The sequence below is a fragment of the Sebastes umbrosus genome, chromosome 20, assembly GCF_015220745.1.
Source record: "Sebastes umbrosus isolate fSebUmb1 chromosome 20, fSebUmb1.pri, whole genome shotgun sequence".
NCBI classification, from domain to species: Eukaryota; Metazoa; Chordata; class Actinopteri; order Perciformes; family Sebastidae; genus Sebastes; species Sebastes umbrosus.
The window spans coordinates 26,940,202-26,960,060 of NC_051288.1; the positions used below are offsets into that span (position 1 = coordinate 26,940,202).

Genomic DNA, 19,859 nt, shown 5'->3' on the forward strand with positions numbered 1-19,859 from the left:
GCGTGCGTGCGTGCGTGCGTGCGTGTGTGTGGGATGCTGGTTGTGTTTTATAGTGAGTCACAGCTGAAGCTCTCTCTCTCTCTCTCTCGCTCTCCGCTGCCTCCTCTCAACTTTTATTCTGTTGCATAAAACGATCGATATCCACATTTAGAGTCGGCGGCTCACCGAGGAGACTCTGTCCTACCTGAGGAGACTATGTCTTACCTGAGGAGACTCTGTCCTACCTGAGGGACTCTGTCCTACCTGAGGAGACTCTGTCCTACCTGAGGACTCACTTCATGTTCAGGCTTTTATTTTGCTGACCTGTACCTGCTCTTAGTTTAACGTCCTGCATGCTGCTGCAGGTTTTAATGTCCTGTCGCCTCTCCAGCAGTTATCCGGACCGTTCTACCTGAATGTTAAAGTCCTGGTTGAGTGTTAGTTTGCAGCGGAGTACCTCTAATCTTTGCTCTAATCTTTGCTTTATTATTGAGAAATACTAGATAGTTCTACCTCTTCAGGTGTGAATGAGAAGGAGTTGCATCAGTTAGTGTCAAAGTTGACTCTTTTAATGATATATATGCAGCCCTGTCTCCTAAACATTACGTTCCTATAAAACTAAACTGCCTTCTCAGTTACGTTGGGGAGGAAACGTGTTTTGTTGTGGATTTGTCTTTTATGTATCACAAATACCTACGTGACACAGCGTCACGCCAATTCTCGCTCCAGTTGAAAATGTTTAACTCAAGCAAATATGTGAATGAGCACATGTTGCGTTATTCGCCTCTTTGCATTGACTCTGTGTGTAACAGCACGTACAGCGCTTCAGTTGTGGTTTTGCGTTTTTATCTGGATGGATCATCTTTTTTTAAATCCGTGCTTGTGTGTACGATATTTTTTTAACAAAATACAAAATACCAGTGTAACGCGTCGGCATGGCCTTAATGTTTTCATTTTAATTTTCTTTTAATGTCTTCAATTTTGTTCAAAGGGACGACCATGTCTGTCCCTCTGACTTTATTTTGTCTGATTTAAAGTGAGTACAAGTAATCCAAAAAACAGGAAGGCAACAAAACTTAGAGCGCAGGAAGTCCAAGAATAAAAGAATAAAAGATAAACACAACAAAACTACAACAAGGACAAACACAGATGATCTGACAACAGACTAAATACACAAGAGACTAATTAACTAACGCATCACAGGTGAGGTAGAAAACAGTCGGGAATTAAAACAAGACATGACACATGAGGAGAGTGACTTTCAAAATAAATCAGGAAACAACCAAAACCCAGGACGATGACAGAAAGTGTGCAGGATGTTTTGGTTCTTCAGAGCTGCAGAATCAGGACGAGAATCAGTCTCCAGAAACACGGAGATGCTTTTAGTCAAAGACATGGAGAAGTGACAAAAAGAAAACAGAGAAGAATACGAACACACAGATGAAACAGGAGTTGTCCTGAACACACTCTCCTGAATAACCTAAAGTGCATTTAATATTCCGTCCTCCGAGGGTGGCATCTCTCCGCCGCCGTCACGGCTTTCAGTGCAGCTCAGAGAGGCGTTACATCAGTGTTACATAACAGACAAACAAAGAGAGACAAACTGACAGAAATGCACGTATGAGAGTCAGAACTCGACCCGCCGCCGCCGCTCTCGTACCGCCGGGCTGGACGGCGTGTACACAGTGTGAGATTCTTCCTCCGTGATGTCGTCCTTTCTGTAGAGCTGGAGGGTGAAACGCTGCCTCATTAGAGCCGGAGGTCAGGCTTCGACATGGGGGGCCTCTCAGGGCCCCACAGACCTCCCCGAGGACACAGCTAGAGTCAAAGAGCTCACGCTGGGATCCATTAGTTACCCAACCAGCCGACACACACACACACACACACACACACACACACACACACACACACACTTTCTGCCAGCTGCACCTCAAATCATCCACAAAGTCTCATCTGAACTCCGACTGTGATGAACACACTCACTGTGCTGATGCTGACAGTGTGGTGTTTCACTCTGCTGCGTCTCTGCTGAAGCCGTTAAAACAGGATCTTAGTGTGTAGCTGTTGTTTTCATACGCTCTGGAGGTTCAGGAGAATCTGGTCATTAGTGGCTGATATGAAGAGTCAGGAGAAAGATGGAGGACAGATCTGATAGAGCGGTTTACAGGAGGGCTTTCAGGGATTGTTTTGGATTTGTAAAGGAGAAAAAGTCTCTGAAAAACAACCTTATACAAACACATATATCAGTTCATACATAATCGTGAACCAGGAAGTATAAAGAGCAACAAACGCCGCGTATAAGGTCGTGGTGGACGGGTCTAAAAACACCAGACTGTCACCAGGAGATGGCTGTCGGTGCTCCGTGTGAAGCCAGAAGTCCACGTTGATTTAATAATCAGCTGTGAGAACCTAAGATGTTTAATTGATCACCTTTAAACTCGTAGAAGTCGTCATCAGAGCCATGTGTTGGACTTTTATAAAGCAGCTTGTGTTCCAGTCTTATCTCCGTCTATCTGTGTCTCGCTCTATTTGTCTTTCCAAACACACACACACACACATACACACACACACAGACACACACATGTATGAAGCAGCCTCCCGTCGTATGTAGAGAAACAGGACACACATGAAGTAAAAGCAAGACGTGTTTACTTCTGAACAACACACGGAAATCACACTCTGTGGACACACACACACACACATACACACACACACACACACACACACACACACACACACACACACACACAGGGGGAGTGAGAACAGTCCATCTGTCAGTTTCACTTTTCTCAGCAGGACGACGATGCACTTTTAAAATACCGAAAATCACTGTTCCAAGAAAAAAAGGCTGTGTGTGTGTGTGTGTGTGTGTGTGTGTGTGTGTGTGTGTGTGTGCATGCGTGACGTGCGCTCAGATCACAGAATGTAAAACCTCATTAACAACATCTTTAAAATGTTGGATAAATTAAATCTACAATGTGCTGAAACACTGAAACGTTTATAGCACTAATAATTATAAAAAATCAAGATTAATAATTATAGCAGTATGTTTTAAATAGGTGATGGGATTTTTTTATAATTATCAATTTTATTATTATTTTTTTTATTTTCAATTTTATTTTTTGTCATTTCATTTTTTTATTTTTCCATTATTATTATTATTATTTTTTTCGTTTTTGTCTGGGTTGTCAAATTTCACCTGTCTCGTCTTGCTTCACTAAATAAAAAGATAAAATTATAAAATCAGTTAAACAGGTGATGGTTTGTTAGGATTTTATTGACACTATTACTCTTTATTGATACTCTTATCGGTTGTTTTTCATTACTAAATAACTGCTTAAAAAATAAATTATTTTTGTTATAAATTATTTTGAAAAAGAATAAATTCAGAACAGGATTAGAATTTATTTATATTTTAAATATAACCAAATGTTTCTAGAGCAGCAACAATAATGTTTGTAAACCAAACAAAGTGGTACAAATAAACAGCGTGTCAATGACAACAACAAAAAAAAGCATTCATATCATCACATCCAGTGTCAGCCACCGTTATGAGAGTATTCAGAAACAAAACAATAAATATAAACATATATAAACTCAACAATATCTCACTGGAAACTAAAAATAAATAATATTCCTGAGTGAAGTTGATAAAGACTGTAGAACACAGACATCAGTCAGTATCCAGATTATCAATACTCTGGTCTTTAATAACTAATCACCGGTGCCCGTTTATCAGCGGGTTTTGGTTCCCTTCCATAGTTTTAAATCCTACTCCAATGATTAAAGTATATTTAGTTGTGAGTTTGTAGAGGAGGAATAGAGGAGCTCACTCCTCCAGCAGAGCTTTAGATCGGCTATTTTAATATTTAAGAGAAACTATTGAGACGTTTTGTTATTAATGTGGTTTCCTCCAGTAGCCCCGATGAGAGCTGGTTCAGTGTTTGTGTCAGAGCTGGAGGGTTTAGAGTTACTGGTTGCCAGTGAGCCAACAGTACTGGGAGTGGTTGCGTCCCAGTCAGGAGACGGTTACAGGCTCTTCATGTCGCTGGTGTCTGTTTCAGTTATATAACGTCCACTTCACCTCCTGACCTCAAACACTGACTGGAGATCAACTGGAGTTCTGTTGATGGACGGACTCACTGGTTTCACCACCGTATGAAACCAGTGAGTCAAACCAGTTAAAACAGTTAAAGCAACATTATGGTTTATAGTTTGTTAACCCAGACGTTGACTTCTTTGTCACATATTCCACGATCGTTTCCTGAATGTAACCACGCTGTTTCCTGTGAAGATGGAAGTTTATTTTGAAAAGACTGGATGCATGTTACTGAGTTATTGACGCGTGTTTCTGGACATTTGTAGGCGAACACACAAAAAAACCCAATTATAAATAACTTTTAGGGAAGGAACTCTGGATATTATCGTTTTAAGATATTTTTGTGACACCAAAAAGAAAAGGTCAAATAAACAAATACAATTTTGTCCGTCGCCAAAACAACTTACTGAGCATCATGCTGTACTGAAGAAGAAGCATCTTGGTTTTTGTCCGTCACCATCTCTTCACTTCTCGGACCCGAAGGTTGACCTCTGGTTTGGACTGTTTTGGGCGGTTAAATAATCTTCTTTAAAATGAGTTCTATAATGAATGAATGAATGAAACGGGTTGTTCCACTCTGCAGGACCGCCGGGTCACGGCTGTCCTTATCACAGGTAGGAATCTGCTGAGTGGTGACAGGCCTGCTGGGACTCGCCTGCTGATCCAGTGAAAGACCTTCGTCACACTAACTCAACCCGACACCAAGAACTCAAAATCACCACTCCAGCACCTTGAAAGATTTATGAGGGTTAAGAAGCTTTGAGCGGGTCCCTGAACGCACCGCTGATACTCTGCTGAGTAATCTGTCCACTTGTTGACCTGTGATGATGACTCTCTGTCCTCCTCTTCCTCCTCTTCCTCTTCTTCCTCTACGACCTTTCGGCAGGAAGTGAAACTGGGAGCGGAGGAGAGTCGGGCTCTGAGGACTCGGATCCAGCTGGCCGAGGCGGCTCAGAAGCAGGCCAGAGGGATGGAGATGGACTACGAGGAGGTGATCCACCTGCTGGAGGCCGAGATCGCCGAGCTGAAGGCTCAGAGAGTGGAGCAACCGGCGCCGACCAATAAGGTGACCGACGCCGACTTTGTTTATAAAACGTTTGAAAATAGTGAATAGATGTTCAGTTCACCGTCACGGCTTCATCACACACCAGAGGAGAAGGTTTCATATCTCTGTTTTCATCTCAGGACGAGACGGAGGAGCTGAAGAAGAGAGTCGCCGTCCTGGAGTGTCAACTACGGAAGAGCGAAGCAGCCAAAAAGGGCTTCGAGATGTCGACGGGGAAACTGTTGAGTTTTGTGGAGGTAGACGGTTAAACTTTAATTCTATGTTTCACTTCATGTTCAGACTCAAACCAGCTGTGAACGTTTCTATGAGCTAGTATCCTGATAGCTCTTCTTCCTCTGTATAGAAGCAAAGACACAAAACAGCTGCTGCCACCATTTTGGACTGAAAACGCTTATTATATTTATAATATTTTTAGCGTTCAACATAGGCCATTTTGGTAGAGACATAAAATATGACAAATCATTTTGTTTTATTTTTGTACGGCACTTTGTGGTGTCCAAAATGGTGGAAGCGTAGCTCTGCTGACGTCCCAATGGAACGACCGATTGACTTTCACTTCTCGGCGATATATCACATAACACATCAGCCCGTTCTCAATCCCAGGGCGTTAAGGACGGAGGGTTTGTCACAGTGGTCTGCGTTCGGTACCACCACACACGGCACCCTTTTGGCAGTGGTATGAAACGCACCTGCTTTCATCCAGGAGACAGATGTTTGTGTCTCGTCTTTTACGTTTCACTTTCACGTTACAATCAGCTGTTCATTCGTGTCCCGCGTCCCAAACGTCAGGTCCTATTTTCACTGTACAAACGGGTTAGTTTTAAACCAAAGAAAGAGTCTTTTAGGTTTATTCTGGGCAATCAAACGAACGCGTTTCAGCTATAAGCCGTCATCAGCGTCAAAAGTGTTCTCTAGCTGAAACACGTTCATTTGATTTCCTAGAATAAACCTAAAAGACTCTTTATCTGTGAGAGCCGATGATTTGTTTCTTCTGTTCTTACCACTACCTGTTCAAGATTTGGAGACGTGCTCGCTGCTATTTTCTATTTAGTTTTAAACCCAACCATGTTTTCCTAAACCTAACTAGAGTGGTTTTGATGTCTGAACCTCAACAATGATCCACCCCGACCTCTTCCCTACGCCAACTGTCAATCATATCTGTGATGCGTTAAAAACCAACAGAATCTGGGAGAAAATACCTCAAAACGTAACGGACGTTTAGTATGGGAACGTCATTTTCAGGAGGCCAGGATGAGACAGAAGACTTCCAGCAGGATTATAGTTTATACAACGACTGAATACAACAAACGGAGAAACGAAAGAATGAAAGAACTTCAGTTGGTTTTTCTTTGTTTTCTGCAGAACGTTCAAGAGTTCCTGCTGGAGAGTCACGGACCAACGAAGAGCTACAGGTAGAGAGAGAGAGAGTGTGTGTGTGTGTGTGTGTGTGTGTGGCTATGCTAATGAGTACGAGTTGCTAAACTGGTTGCCGTTAGCAACCACCAGCTCTGCGTCTCAAATGTGTGTTTTCAGGATGTTTTAGTGTGTGTGTGTGAATTTATATCAGTCATCAGTGTGTGTGTGTGTTTACAGTAGAATACAATGTGGTGTGTGTGTGAGTGTGTGTATGTGTGTGTGTGCGTGCATGCGTGCGTGCGTGCGTGCATGCGTGCGTGCGTGTGTGTGTGTCATAATGAGCAGTCCTGCAGAGAGCCGGGCCCATTAGCCCACTTTAGTTCAGACTCGCCCTCAGTGGTCCAGCTTGGCCCACTTCAGTCCAGGTAGGCCAGCGGTCGGCTCCCGTTAATGGCCTCACACCGTCAGCGCAGCGGCGTTATGAAACGCCTCGACCTGCGCTGACAGCGTGAGGTCACTGAACACACCACTGAAGAATAAAGAAGAGTTGCTCGGTGCTTCAGTTTGGAAGGTCAGATAACAGCTGTCTCTAAGTCACGTGTTTGGTTTAACCTCTCGGTGCTCAGTTAACGGAGGTCAAACCAGCCGCCGTTTGGATTCTGGTGAAGAATGAAGAAAGATGTTTCATCAATCATCTATCATCATCATCATAAACCAATCAAGTCTTGTAGAAACATGTGACGTCATTAAAGAAGAGAAAGAAAACCAGCATTGAGTGATTTTAACACATTCATCTTTTCCTCTTATTTGAACTGGAACATTGGTTCTGATCAGAGATCAAAGTTTACCCTCCGAATCCAGACTGAGCAGCTTTCTGGCCCAAACCAAGTCCATCTTTTCCAAATCCTAACCAAGTTGGTTCCTGTGAAGTTTATTTTGAAAAGACTGGAGTGGAAGTTGAGGCATTGTCGTAGGAAAACACATAAGATGAGGAATAACTTTTGGTACGGACCGTTGTAAGAGGATACTTCCTGTTCCCTCGTCTGGAGGTGAATGGGGTTTTTAGTTAGATGTCTGAAATAAAGTCTTTGGTCTATACTGTATAACACCAGCTGAAGAGATTTGAACGTTTTGTTCTACGATATAAAATACGTCAGTAAATATTTATATTTACTTTAATGGAACAATGGCATTAATCTCCTTCTCTTTTCTCTTCAGTCTTTGCTCCTGTCCTTCCTTGTCTTCTCTTATCTTTCCCATCTTTCTTTCCTTTTTCTTTCCATTCTCCTTTTAGTTTTTTTTTTGCTTCCTTTTTTCCAATCGTTCTTCCCTCCTTTCTCAAACCTTTCCTTCCTCTCTTCTTTCCTTCTGTTCTACCTTGAGACCTTAAACCTTTTCTTTCTTCCTATGCTTCATTCTTTTCTTATAACCTCATGTTTCTTTTTACTCCATCTTCACTTCTTTCCATCCTTTCCTTCTTTCCTTCTGTCCACCCTCCATTTCTGCTGTTTCCTTTACTTACATACTTTTTTCTGTCCGTCCTTCATTGCTTATATGTTTCCTTTCCTTTTTTTGCTTCCTTCTTTAACTCCCTCCCTCCCGTATAATTTATTTCCTTTGTCTTTATTTCGTTCTGCCTGTTTCATTCCTTATATCTTTCCTTCCTCCCTTTCTTTCCTTCCTCCCTTTCTTTGCTTCCTTCCTTACTCTATTCTTCTTTGCTTTCAGTCTCTTTGCTTTCTTCTGTCCTTCCTCCGTTCCTTAAACCTTTCATTCCTTATAACGTTCCTTTGTTTCTTTCATTTCTCTAATCATTTCCCTCTCATCCCTCCTTCATTCCCTGTTGTTCCTCTCTTACTTTCCTCTCCTTTAGTAGTATATTTTAAGCGGTGAAGTCTGTGACCCTGTGATGTCTCCTGCTCTATATCCTCCTGCCGTATTGAGTTCTGATCCGGTACTTAGTGAAGCATAACAGGGAGTTATCAGCACCTTCTGCTCGGTTGTGTAAGTCAGCGTTTGTAAATCAGGTCTGTTGGTCGTGTTTATGAAGTCACCCGGCCGTGACGCCTCCTGCCTGGCTTCCTTTTATTATTCCAGTCCAGGTCAGTGGGACACCGCGTCCTCCTCCACACGTCTTTCATAACCGCGGGACCCCCTGCTTGTGTTTTTTATTCACCTGTCGTCCATCTGTTTCTAGGCCACGCGTAACAGGAAATGTAGGTTGTGTTTAGTGGATCAGCAGGCGAGGCGTCGCTCCTCTTTGTCGGTGATAAAAGTCTCCATGCTGCTCATTCACTCCCAGTTAATGACTTTAAATATCACGCTCATTAAAGCCATTAGTCATCTGGACGTCAGCGATGGATAAATAAAGAGTTGCATGAAAGACGCTCTCACTATCTAAAGAAATCTGTTTTAATGAATGAATTTAATAATCTGGACTTCAGCACAACGTCTGACCTCCTTATGGAACCACTATGTCTTATCTAGTCTGTTGATGGTCTACAGTTCAACTACAGAATCCCATCAAACCTTCTTCCTTCCATAAACAACTGCTACTGTCTTCATCTTTCATTTACAAACAGAACTTCACTCTTCTGTTTTTTAATTAAACCTATTAAAAATAAATCTATTTTTCCAGCAGTGGTTTAGTAATAATATTTTATTGTTAGGTCAGTTATTCACCAACTAACATGGTCAACTCTATAATTAGGTTGAATTTATCAACCCATTCTCACTCCCAACTCGTCAAATACCGTGGTTTGGTCAGCTCCCCTCGGCATCGGAAACCAACGCACAGAGGCGCCCATTGGCAACAGTATGTGACGAACTGGGCTTTCAACTAACTGTTTCCACGGTCGGAGCAGTGACGTACTATTAATAGCGTGACGTCAGTTGTTCTGAGTTACGTTAGTGACGTTTGTCACATGTTTTTTAGTGACGTGACGTGTTTCCGTATGTGTTTTACTTAGTTTACGTACTTATTTTAAGCACAACCATGATGTTTTCCCTTACCGTAACTAAGTGGTTTTCTTGACTAAACCTAACTGCGGACATTTGCCCGTCGTACAAATGACACGCAAAACAGCTAAAATGTGTACTCATGACACATTATACACCTTCCTGTGAGACTGGGTTGAGTTACTATACAGTATATAGTTACCCTTGGCATCATTGTAGTGGTTTTGATGCCAAAAATAAAGTGATGCCAACGCCAAGGGACCTGATGCCAATGCCAAGGGGCGTGATGCCAACGCCAAGGGACCTGATGCCAATGCCAAGGGGCGTGATGCCAACGCCAAGGCACCTGACGCCAACGCAAAGGGGCGTCTTCTTTTCAGAAAGACTGACGAAAGAAACAGAGGCTCCAGACATTACGCCAACTCTTTATCTGGCAAAACCTAGCGACAAGTAAAAATGAGACGAAGGCATCATGTAGGTCCATTAACTCTCTCGGGGACCTCCATGATGGCTCCATCTGTAGCTGTATGCAGTCATAGTCTTTCACTGTTGACTCATCCTTCTCTTATTTTGCAGCTCCGGAGACGTTAAAGTCGGAGCCTCGTCACAAGGCCTCCCTCCTCGCTACAAGAAGAGTCCCTGGACGGCGGCGACGCTCGCCCAGGAGGCGAAGGAGCTCACACGGACTGTCAGAGCCATCCTGGAGGTCGACTGTAAGTGAACTCTGCTCGCCCTCCACGCATGCCGGTCTGCACGTCCTCCTCCTCTTCCTCCCTGTTTCTGTGCTGCCCTGCATGCGACTCCCGCCGGATGAAGCTGAAACCAAAGTGATCCTGCCAACCTGCAGTTAACTGTCCTCCCCGTTGCAGTGCTGACCTTCTAGAGGACGCCACTGTCAGCACGACTCGGAGACGTCTGCAGGACGGCAACCACCAACCGTCAACCCAAACTCTCTCTGTTCCCTGACAACTCCTCGTCTCCTCCTCAGTATCTGCTAGCAATGGACTCATGTCTTAACTCTGCATGAAACACCGTCTTCTCAATAGTCAACACCAACTAAACAGCACTTTTACTCCAGTGGTTTAACCTGAATGATGTGGAGAAGAAATGCACGAGGTGCACTCATTGTACATATTCAAATTCATGATTTGCTGTAGCGTGAAAACGTAATGTTTTTATTGAACGCTCGTCACTCAAACTGCAGTTTTATCTGAAAACATTGATGGAAACAATCAGTTCATCTTTTGAGGTTACTACACAGGAAGGAGACCATCGTAAAGTAGACGGACTACATGAACGTTTAAATCTTTTGGTCACCTTATTAAATATGTGATGAGAGTTCTGTTGCATAAAGTCTGTCAGCTAAGATTATCGGCCAAGCTACTGAGGCTAAACGTGTTAGCATTCATCAGAATCACAGTGCCAAAACACTCGTCAGATCGTCGGTGAAGTGAGAGATGGACAAAACTCCCAAACGTTGGTGTAGTCCTTTAGATTCTACCCAACCTCTAGAATCTGTTCAGCATCAACACATAACCTTCATTCAACAAGCAATATAAACGTCATACGGTAGCTAAACTTAGACAATAACTCACAGTAGCTCTCTGTCAGTCTCACGACTCTCTGTTATCTGATCCATGTTTAGCTTTGTGTTGGAGCGGCTGAATGCTCGTGTCTGTGCTTTAGATTATAGCCAACAAATCAAAGACTAGAAGCATCATCCTGACAAACCTCCAAACACGAGGTCAGGAAGGAAGGACGGAGGTCAAGGAACCACAACATTCATATGGGAATGCAGCCGTCGGTGGTGTGACACCAGCAATGATTACGGGACACTTCCAGCCTGATTGGACGCTTTAGACGCTCTCATCATGTTTGGACTTGTTTGCTGTTTGTCCTTTTTCTGAGTAAATATTCTGAAACAAACATATCGTGAGTTCTTCTTTGTGAAGAGGAGCAGCCGTTAGAAGCTGTGTCGTTATCATTTCTGGATTATTTCACAGATTATAGCTGCTGGAAGAGTCTGGATGTAGTTAGTTAGTCAGTTAGATCGATTTCAATAACCTGTAAAGACCTTCATTTTCATATCAACATTTATACATCAACGTTGTGTGTTTTAAATATTCGCTTGTGGTGCTTTTGCTGTTTCGAAACTGCTTTCTCAATTACGTTTAGGTTTAGGCAACAACTCTACCTTTTGGGTTTAGTAAAAGACCATGTTTTGAGTTAAAATAAGTATTTCTGATTTCACACAGGAAACGAACGATCTCCTGAGTCTCCTGAGTCCCGTATTTGACTTCATCCACCTCCTCCCTACGCTGACTTTGATTATTCGTGATACCTCAAAAAAAAACATAATCCAGAAAATACGTTCCCTCGAAGTGAAGACAAACAAAAGCACCAGTTTTAGTCGAAAGAGAGTTTTCTCGTTTACCAGATTGATTTTGAGGGATATATACGAATTACAGTGCATTTCGTAGGTATAGCTACGAACCAACCCGGTTTGACAGGAAGGAGTATAAATACCACGACATTACACAGACATTATGCGCGCAAACATCCGCAGTTAGGTTCAGGCAAGAAAACTACTTAGATAGGTTAAGGGAAAACATCATGGTTGGGCTTCAAATAAGTAAGTAAACTAAGTAAAATATGTACAGAAACAACTACGGAAAACACGTCACATCACTGACGTAACTTACAAAACAAAACGCCAGTCAACAACGGTCTCCTGGTTAAAAGTCATCCCGCCATCAGTGGTCTTTCTCTCTTTTTATACTACGTCACTAAGACGTACTTATTGCGCGCTAAACACCTCGAGCATTATCGTGGCATTTATACGCCTTTTCATGGGAACAGGCTGAGTTTTCTTACAACAATGCAGGGATGAAAATGATTAACCGACCAACCGACCTGTGACGTAACAGAAATAGTCAAATCAACGCAAAAACACTCTTTCCACTAAAACCGGTGCTTTTGTTTGTCTTTACTTCTCAAACAAACTCTGAGTGGCAACACCTGAAGCAGCGGACTAACCAAAGCTAGGTTAGGAGCCTGGTCTCCTAAAAATGACGTTCCCATACATTGAAACTGCGTCGTCAATTTCGCTTCAAGGGAACGTATTTTCTCCTGGATTACGTTTGTTTTGACGTATCACAAATAATCAAAGTCGGGATAGGTTGGGGTGGATGAAGTCAAACACGGAACCAAAAGTAAACGTACTTATTTGAACCCAGAACATGATCTGAGACGTTCTTATTGCACGCTAAACACCTTGAGCATTATCGTGGCAGTGTGTGTGAGCAGCCTGACGGAGCCAGTAGGTACAGTATGTAGTCTTAAGGTAACGTTATTCTCTTCCTCTGGGTGGTTGAGAGGAGTATGAGGAGCTCAATTCAGATGAAATGTTCAAATCTCAGCAGCTACTGAGCGAACAGAGTGACTGACGGACTCGTGTGTTCCAGTAAAATGTGATTCTATTCTTTAAATTGACGCTGAAGGTCTTCCAGCACAGTTTGTGGGTTTTTATGACACAGTCACCTAATTTCCCTCCATCAGTGGGAGGACGTGGGCGCCAGTTACATAATTAACAGCCGTGATTCAGGACCACAGGCCGCGAGACGGAAGACGTCCTCCAACATTCACAATGTCCTGTTAGAGGTTGCGGGGGGGGGAGGAGGAGCAACAGCAACTAGGTCAGTCTGATCCAGGTTATCTCAGCTTGTTTACGTCTGCTGTGTGTGTTCATTACATGTGAACCTATAGCTCGTCTTCATCACCGCCCTGGTTGCCTGGGAGACGAGCTCCTTTGTCTTCTTCACTCGCTGCCAGTTAATATGATCAGCAGGACACACACACACACACACACACACACACACACACACACACACACACACACACACACACACACACACAGCGACAGATTGCACGGTAAACAATCAGACTGAGAGGTTTCAGACACATCCAGCAGCTCGTTTCGGACCCCTGTTACCATGACGACCATGAACTCCCGTTCGGCTACGACCCAGAGTATTATTATAATGTTTAGGTTGTGATGAAAGCCCGTCTGGGTCCTCATGGAACACGTTCACGGCCAACGTATTTCTCCACCTGATTAACGTTACACAATAAAAAAACTTTCAATGGAACAGCGTCTATTTATGATTTAATATGAATGACTCATTGCTCATAACATTTAGAAATAAGTGGATAAAAACCTGCAGATTGTGACCTTTAGAGGTGCTAAGAGTCGAGTAGAAACACAGCTTTACTCTCTACGTCTGTGTGGAAGACATAAAGAAAACTGAGTTTTGATTCATGTTGGAGTAAAGAGCTGCAGAGTGCACGTCTGCAGAGTGCACGTCTGCAGAGCTTCAACCAACATGATAGAAGTAAAATTAGAGCTCAGTGATATCTTTGTTAACCGAGGGGTTAATACCAGACAGAAAACGGTGGTTGAATAATAAAAACATCATCATCAGTACAAACCTGCTGAACTCTGAACATTAATAATGCAGAATATTGAATATTTTCACTCCAGACGAACAAAACACATCGAAGAAATCAGCCTCTGTGACCTGAAGCAATAATCAAACAATAATCACCATCAGTGCTAACCACCGTGCAGCTCTTTAACATTCACATTTAGATATGGTTTCTTATTTAACTACACATCAACTTTAGTTGTCTTTAAATAAATAAATGAATAAATAAATCAGCCTTTATGAACTCATATCAGTCGAACACTAGCAAGTTCATTTACTGTTGTTTTTCACTATGAATAAAGTTTATATTAAATAAATAAATAAATGAGACGGACACAGTGTGAATAAAGTTTATTTGAAGGTAGAAGGTGTTTAACTTTGGGTTCGTCTGTCATCATCACAGCTAGGATCTTTGTGTTTCTGTTGCCATAACAACAAATTAAAAATAAAAAAAATTTCTATCAGCCTGATGAATAGAATACCTGAGTCCTGATGTGGAGGTGATGAAGGTGCAGAACCTAAAGACAGTGTTTTAGGGTGGATGTGTCTCTAGGAAGGAATAGAGACGGAGACAGAGACAGAGAGCACCTGGAGGGACCAGGTGAGCTTCATCAAGCTGACGAGCTGCTAACAAGCTGCTGACCTGCAGCATGCTGAGCTCGGTCAGGAAGACGTCCTGAGAGGAGTCTCATCAGACGGGTTAACTGGGAACACCTGAGTGGATTTAACTAGTTTTAATGTCTTTCCTTAGACTACATCATATTTTGCACGTTTGTGGGAGATTGTTTTGATATTTCCACAGCAGGTCACACCGAGCTGCCGGTGTCTGTTAGTGATGGTGCTGCTCAGAGTGACCACACGACTGATTGAATACGTCCTCGGCTGCAGAAAGCGTCTCCAGGGAAACACACATTCACACCCACAGAGACTGAAGTGTCTTTATTCCAGTTTAACGTGCAAACAGACAAACTGTCACACATCGGTAGGGTCCTCATGTCTGCAGACTTCTGCTGTAAAACATCAATCTGTAAATTGATAACTGTGGAGCTGCTCAGGCCGGCTGTCTCTACCAATCACTATTATATCCCTGACATGAGATCTAGAGCTCTCTGTAGTCTGGTCTAGTCTCTGCGGTACGAACCGGTCTAGAGATTCAGGTTTTCCAGGAACTTCTTGAGTCCTGTGAGCGATCGGTCTTTACTCTTTACTCTCTGACGGACCACCTGACACCGGCCTCTCGTCCCTCCTGTCAGCGGCGCTCAGACTGACGGCGTGAAACCCGGTCTGTGAAATGTATCGCCGGAGCTTCACAGCTTGTTATTCACAGCGACACAAAGCAGCTTCCCGCCTCAGGTCGGGTGTCTTTGTTCCAGCGGTGAGAACCACATTGTTGTCTCCGTGTACGTACATGAAGATTATTGAGATGAGCGGAGAGGACACGGGAGAGCGTTTGACTTCCTCTAGAAAAGGTTCATCAACGGTGAAAGAGGTCGAAGGAAACATCCACTAATACCATTTAAAACCATCTCCGTCCAGACGAGTGTTTTAGGGCCGTCTCAGTATTAATCTCCGTCCATACTGCCACGCCTGAAAACACATATCACATTAAAAGAAAAGCTTGAAGTTTAGAAAAAGTTGCAGAAGTGTCAACGAGGGTTAAACACCACGGGAGTAACCAGCCCGTTCTCATTCCCAGGGCATCCAATACCGTTCATGTCCCATGTTCACAACCTTCAGCGTCATTGTCTCTGTACTAACGTAGTAGTTTTAAACCCAACCATGTCCTTTTTTCCTAAACCGAACTGAAGTGGTTTTATTGCCTGAACCTAAGCAAGTGTTTCTGTTTATTTCACTTCATTAAGACGTGTTTACTGCGACCGAAAAGTGATCCGTTCTCATTCCCAACTCGTCAAACGTTGCCGTTTTTTCAGCGCCCCCCCGGCATCACAAACCGACGCAATGAGGCGCCATTTAGCAACAGTATGTGAAGAACCGGAATTTCAACTAATGAGCTGTAATGAGCGTTTATACACGCCGTCACTGGTCCGTCCAGAAGTAATGCAAGAGGGGTACCTAGAGCGTCGGTCTCCGTTGCCGAGGGGCACTGACGAAGCGGCGGTATTTGACGAGTTGGGAGTGAGAATATGTTGCTTTTCCGTACTTGTTTCCGTACCCTAACTAAGTGGTTTTCTTGCCTGAACCGTTTTTTTGTTTTGGTCGTGTTTAGAAGGGAGCCAGCAAATTGCAAAATTTAATCTGAGATCTGAGATCTGCAAAAACTTGCAAAATCTCTCGCGAGACTCGCATGCCCGGCGACCTATCCTGACCTTAACCATCTTGCGAGAGTTTCCCCAGTTTGCGTGCTCCCTTCTAGCCACTATACCTTTTGGGTCGTAAGTCACGTTAGTGACATTTGTCACATGTTTTTTATCGCAGTTTGTGACGTCTTTTCTGTAGTTGTTTCAGTACGTGTTTTACTTAGTTTACTTATTTATTTTAAGCTAGCGTTTTCCCTTAACCTAACTAAATAGTTTTCTTGCCTGAACCTAACTGTGAACATTTGCGTGGTGTACAAATGGCATGTGAAAACGCTAAAATGCGTCCTCATGACATGCACATGTCCATTTGATATTGTGGTATTTATATGCCTTCTTGTGAGACCGGGTTGGGTAACTATATATACAGTAGTTACCCTTGGCATAATTTTAGTGGTTTTGATGCCAAAAATAAAGTGATGCTTACGCCAAGGGGCGTGATGCCAATGCCAAGGGGCGTGATGCCAATGCCAAGGGGCATGATGCCAACGCCAATTGTCATGATGCCAACGCCAAGGGCTGTGATGCAAATGCCAATGGGCCAGGTTGTTCGGCCACAAAGTCAGTTTATAGTGGGAACTTCCATTTCTCATAATGTTGATGATGTGTCTGAGCGTTTATATAGTGATGAACAACACGTCCAACAAACTTCATCACTACCCACAGCTCTGTGCACAATATCTCTGAATGTCATAGGTTGGTTGGATCCATCATACCTGTCATAACATATCATTTATCATATATCATGTCAGCATGTCACTGATACACCATTCATCACAACTCTTCTTTTCTGGACGTGTGAAACGTTTGGTTTTAGTTTACGAGCTGATGTCCGCGGGGCAGCAATTGAAACTTGGCCCCCTTTTGTTCTCTGAAACGGGGTTAAGAGACGCTTCGTCCTGCAGCTCGTACAGTAAGTGGAGAGATGGGAGCGATACGGTGGAAAAGTAGAGTAGGAATCCTCTCACGCTGGTTCCTGTAATACTGGAGCTCCTCAGGGAAAACCCGATCTATGTGTGAGGAGTGTTTGTGGCGATCCGCTGGCCTGATTAACGTCGATCTCAACGTGGTGGAAAAGTGGAAAAGTGAAGCTGCATTAAACATGACAATCCACTGAATACTTTAATGACATCTTGTTTTCCTCCTGCAGGTCTTCCTTACGGCTGGGAGGAGGCCTACACTGCAGACGGAGCCAAATACTACATCAAGTAAGAGCAGGCTCACATTTTCCAGCCCCAAATATCAACTTATCCCTCCTGGAGTTTATGATGTATATCAGAGGTGAAACTACGAACACCCGACGGACTCGTCCACTAAACAGACACTGAAAATAACAATTATGTGTAAATGAACATGAGAAGTAATAGTACAGTATGTATTTATTGGTTTCACTTGTTTTCCATACAGTTGCACAATAATACTACATTTTATTAAGAAACTACTGTCCTGAATATAAACATGACCTCCTACAGGATTATTTGTCATCAGAATCTGAAGTGTGGTGTCAGGGGAGAACACTTTTCATTCATCTTTCCATCATATTGGTATTTTGTGTAGTTAAATTACCAACCTGATCTCATGGGAAGGCGACATTTTAACAATCCGTGTGTCAGGATGACACATTTTAAGCCTTTTGCGTGTCATTTGTACGTCGAGAAGTTCAGGCAACAAAACCACTTAGTTAGGTTTATGAAAAACATTACGGTTGGGCTTAAAATAAGTACGTAAACTAAGTACGTAAACTAAGTAAAGCACCTACGGAAACAACGTAACACAACTACAGAAAACACGACACAAACATCGCTAACATAACTTAGAAAACAAAACAGCGGTCAACAGCGGTCTCAAACGCGGGTCTCTTGGTTATAAGTCTGGTTTTTGTTGGACCCGTCCACCATCAGAGGTCTTTCTCTCTTTTTATTCCACGTCACTAACTCTTACCGTAGCATTTATACACGGATGTGTTTACATCACAGTCAGTACAGGATACAAGGTGTAAAAAATGACACACGAAAATCAAGAAAGGCCTACTTATTGCACACTAAACGCTATTGCTAAATTGTCGTGGCATTTATGCGCCTTTTAGTGCAAACGGGCTGAAATAGCACAACATTTGAAAGACATTCCACGTGTCATGAGAACACAATTTTAGGCTATTCACTTTCACATTTAACGCCACGTCATTACCATCAAATGGTCACGGAGATGTTCAGACAATAAAACCACTTAGTTAGGTTTATGAAAAATATCACGGATCAACGTAACATCAGCACCGTGACAAACGTCACTAATGTTACTTAAAACATTACTAAAGTAACTCAACAACCCTACAAACAGCCCGTTTGCATGTAAAGGCGTATGAATGCCGCGATAATGCACAAGGCGTTTAGCGTGCAATAAGAACAGCTTTCTTGATTTCCTCGTGTCATGTGTACGCCATGTATCCTATAGCCTACTGACGGGGATGTAAACACATCCACGTATAAATGTTACAGCAAGAGTTAGTGACGTAGAATCAAAAGAGAGAACGACCATTGATTCTTGATTGTTTTGTTTTATAAGTTATGTTTGTGACGTTTGTTACGTGTTTTTTATTGACGTTTGTGACGTGTTTTGCGTAGTTGTTTCCGTACGTGTTTTACTTCGTTTATGTACCTAACTATGACGTTTTCCCTTACCCTAACTAAGTGTTTTTCTTTCTTAACTGCAGACGTTTACGTGGCATACAAATGACACGTGAAAACGTTAAATGACATGTGGAATGTCGTGGTATCTATAGGCCTTTTAACCATGAGACCGCTGTTACACTAATGACATTTGTCACATGACGATTGTCACATGGTTTTTAGTGACGTTTGTGACATGTTTACTTAATACATACTTGGGAAATATACTTGAACTTAACTTAAGTTTACTTCATAAAATGAACTTAAAGTATCCTACTTTCATAAACCTCCCATGACGACATTTACACCTCTGGAAAAGAAATAGCCGAGGCAGTTTGAGGGTGAAAATGCCGTCTGTTTGGTGATCAATAACATCCAGCGAGCGTCTTGTCGTGTGTTTCAGTCACGTGACCCAGACGACATCATGGAGCCTCCCTGTGACGACGACCAGCAGCAGCAGCAGCGGCGCCGCAGGTCCTCCGCCACCGCCGGAGACCTCAGAGCTGAAGGCGGAGCGCAACGGCGAGACGACGGACCGACGGTCCATCGAGACGGATATGTGACAGCCCACTAAAGCTATTCTAGTAAATCCGTCTATAAAGTCGTCATAATATAAATCTATTATGTTTCTTTATTCGTCAAGACGTCATGAGAAATTTTATTCATTAAAGAAAGATCTAGTAAAAACAGACTAACTCTCACTAACTCAACTTTAATACACTGAATCACTTTATTCAAACGGAGGATTTTGTTGGAGGATTTGTAATGTTGTCATGGTAACGACGTCAGCGGGTCTCAGCAGGAGAACAGGTTGAATGAGGATTTACTGGACGCTGGTTTCCATCGGTTCTGTTACCTGGTCGTAAAGCTCCTTTAGTCCGAGGTGTAAACGTGATATTAAAGACATAATGTGAAATGTTTCTGAATACATTTCTG

General features: G+C 42.9%; 1 protein-coding gene across 2 annotated transcripts in view; it reads left to right on the plus strand.

Moving 5' to 3' along the window:
- Window positions 1-19,859, plus strand: part of stxbp4 (syntaxin binding protein 4) — a 53,851-nt gene extending 33,992 nt beyond the window's left edge. Inside the window, exons 17-22 of one of the 2 annotated variants that reach the window (XM_037756012.1) lie at window positions 4,965-5,144; window positions 5,264-5,380; window positions 6,507-6,556; window positions 10,035-10,171; window positions 17,408-17,465; window positions 19,327-19,859. In XM_037756012.1, the coding sequence (XP_037611940.1) occupies window positions 4,965-5,144; window positions 5,264-5,380; window positions 6,507-6,556; window positions 10,035-10,171; window positions 17,408-17,465; window positions 19,327-19,486 (702 nt within the window). In that variant the 3' untranslated portion in view covers window positions 19,487-19,859. Of the gene's footprint in view, window positions 1-4,964; window positions 5,145-5,263; window positions 5,381-6,506; window positions 6,557-10,034; window positions 10,172-10,327; window positions 11,726-17,407; window positions 17,466-19,326 lie in introns of those variants that run through there. The other variant, XM_037756013.1, reaches the window with a different exon arrangement.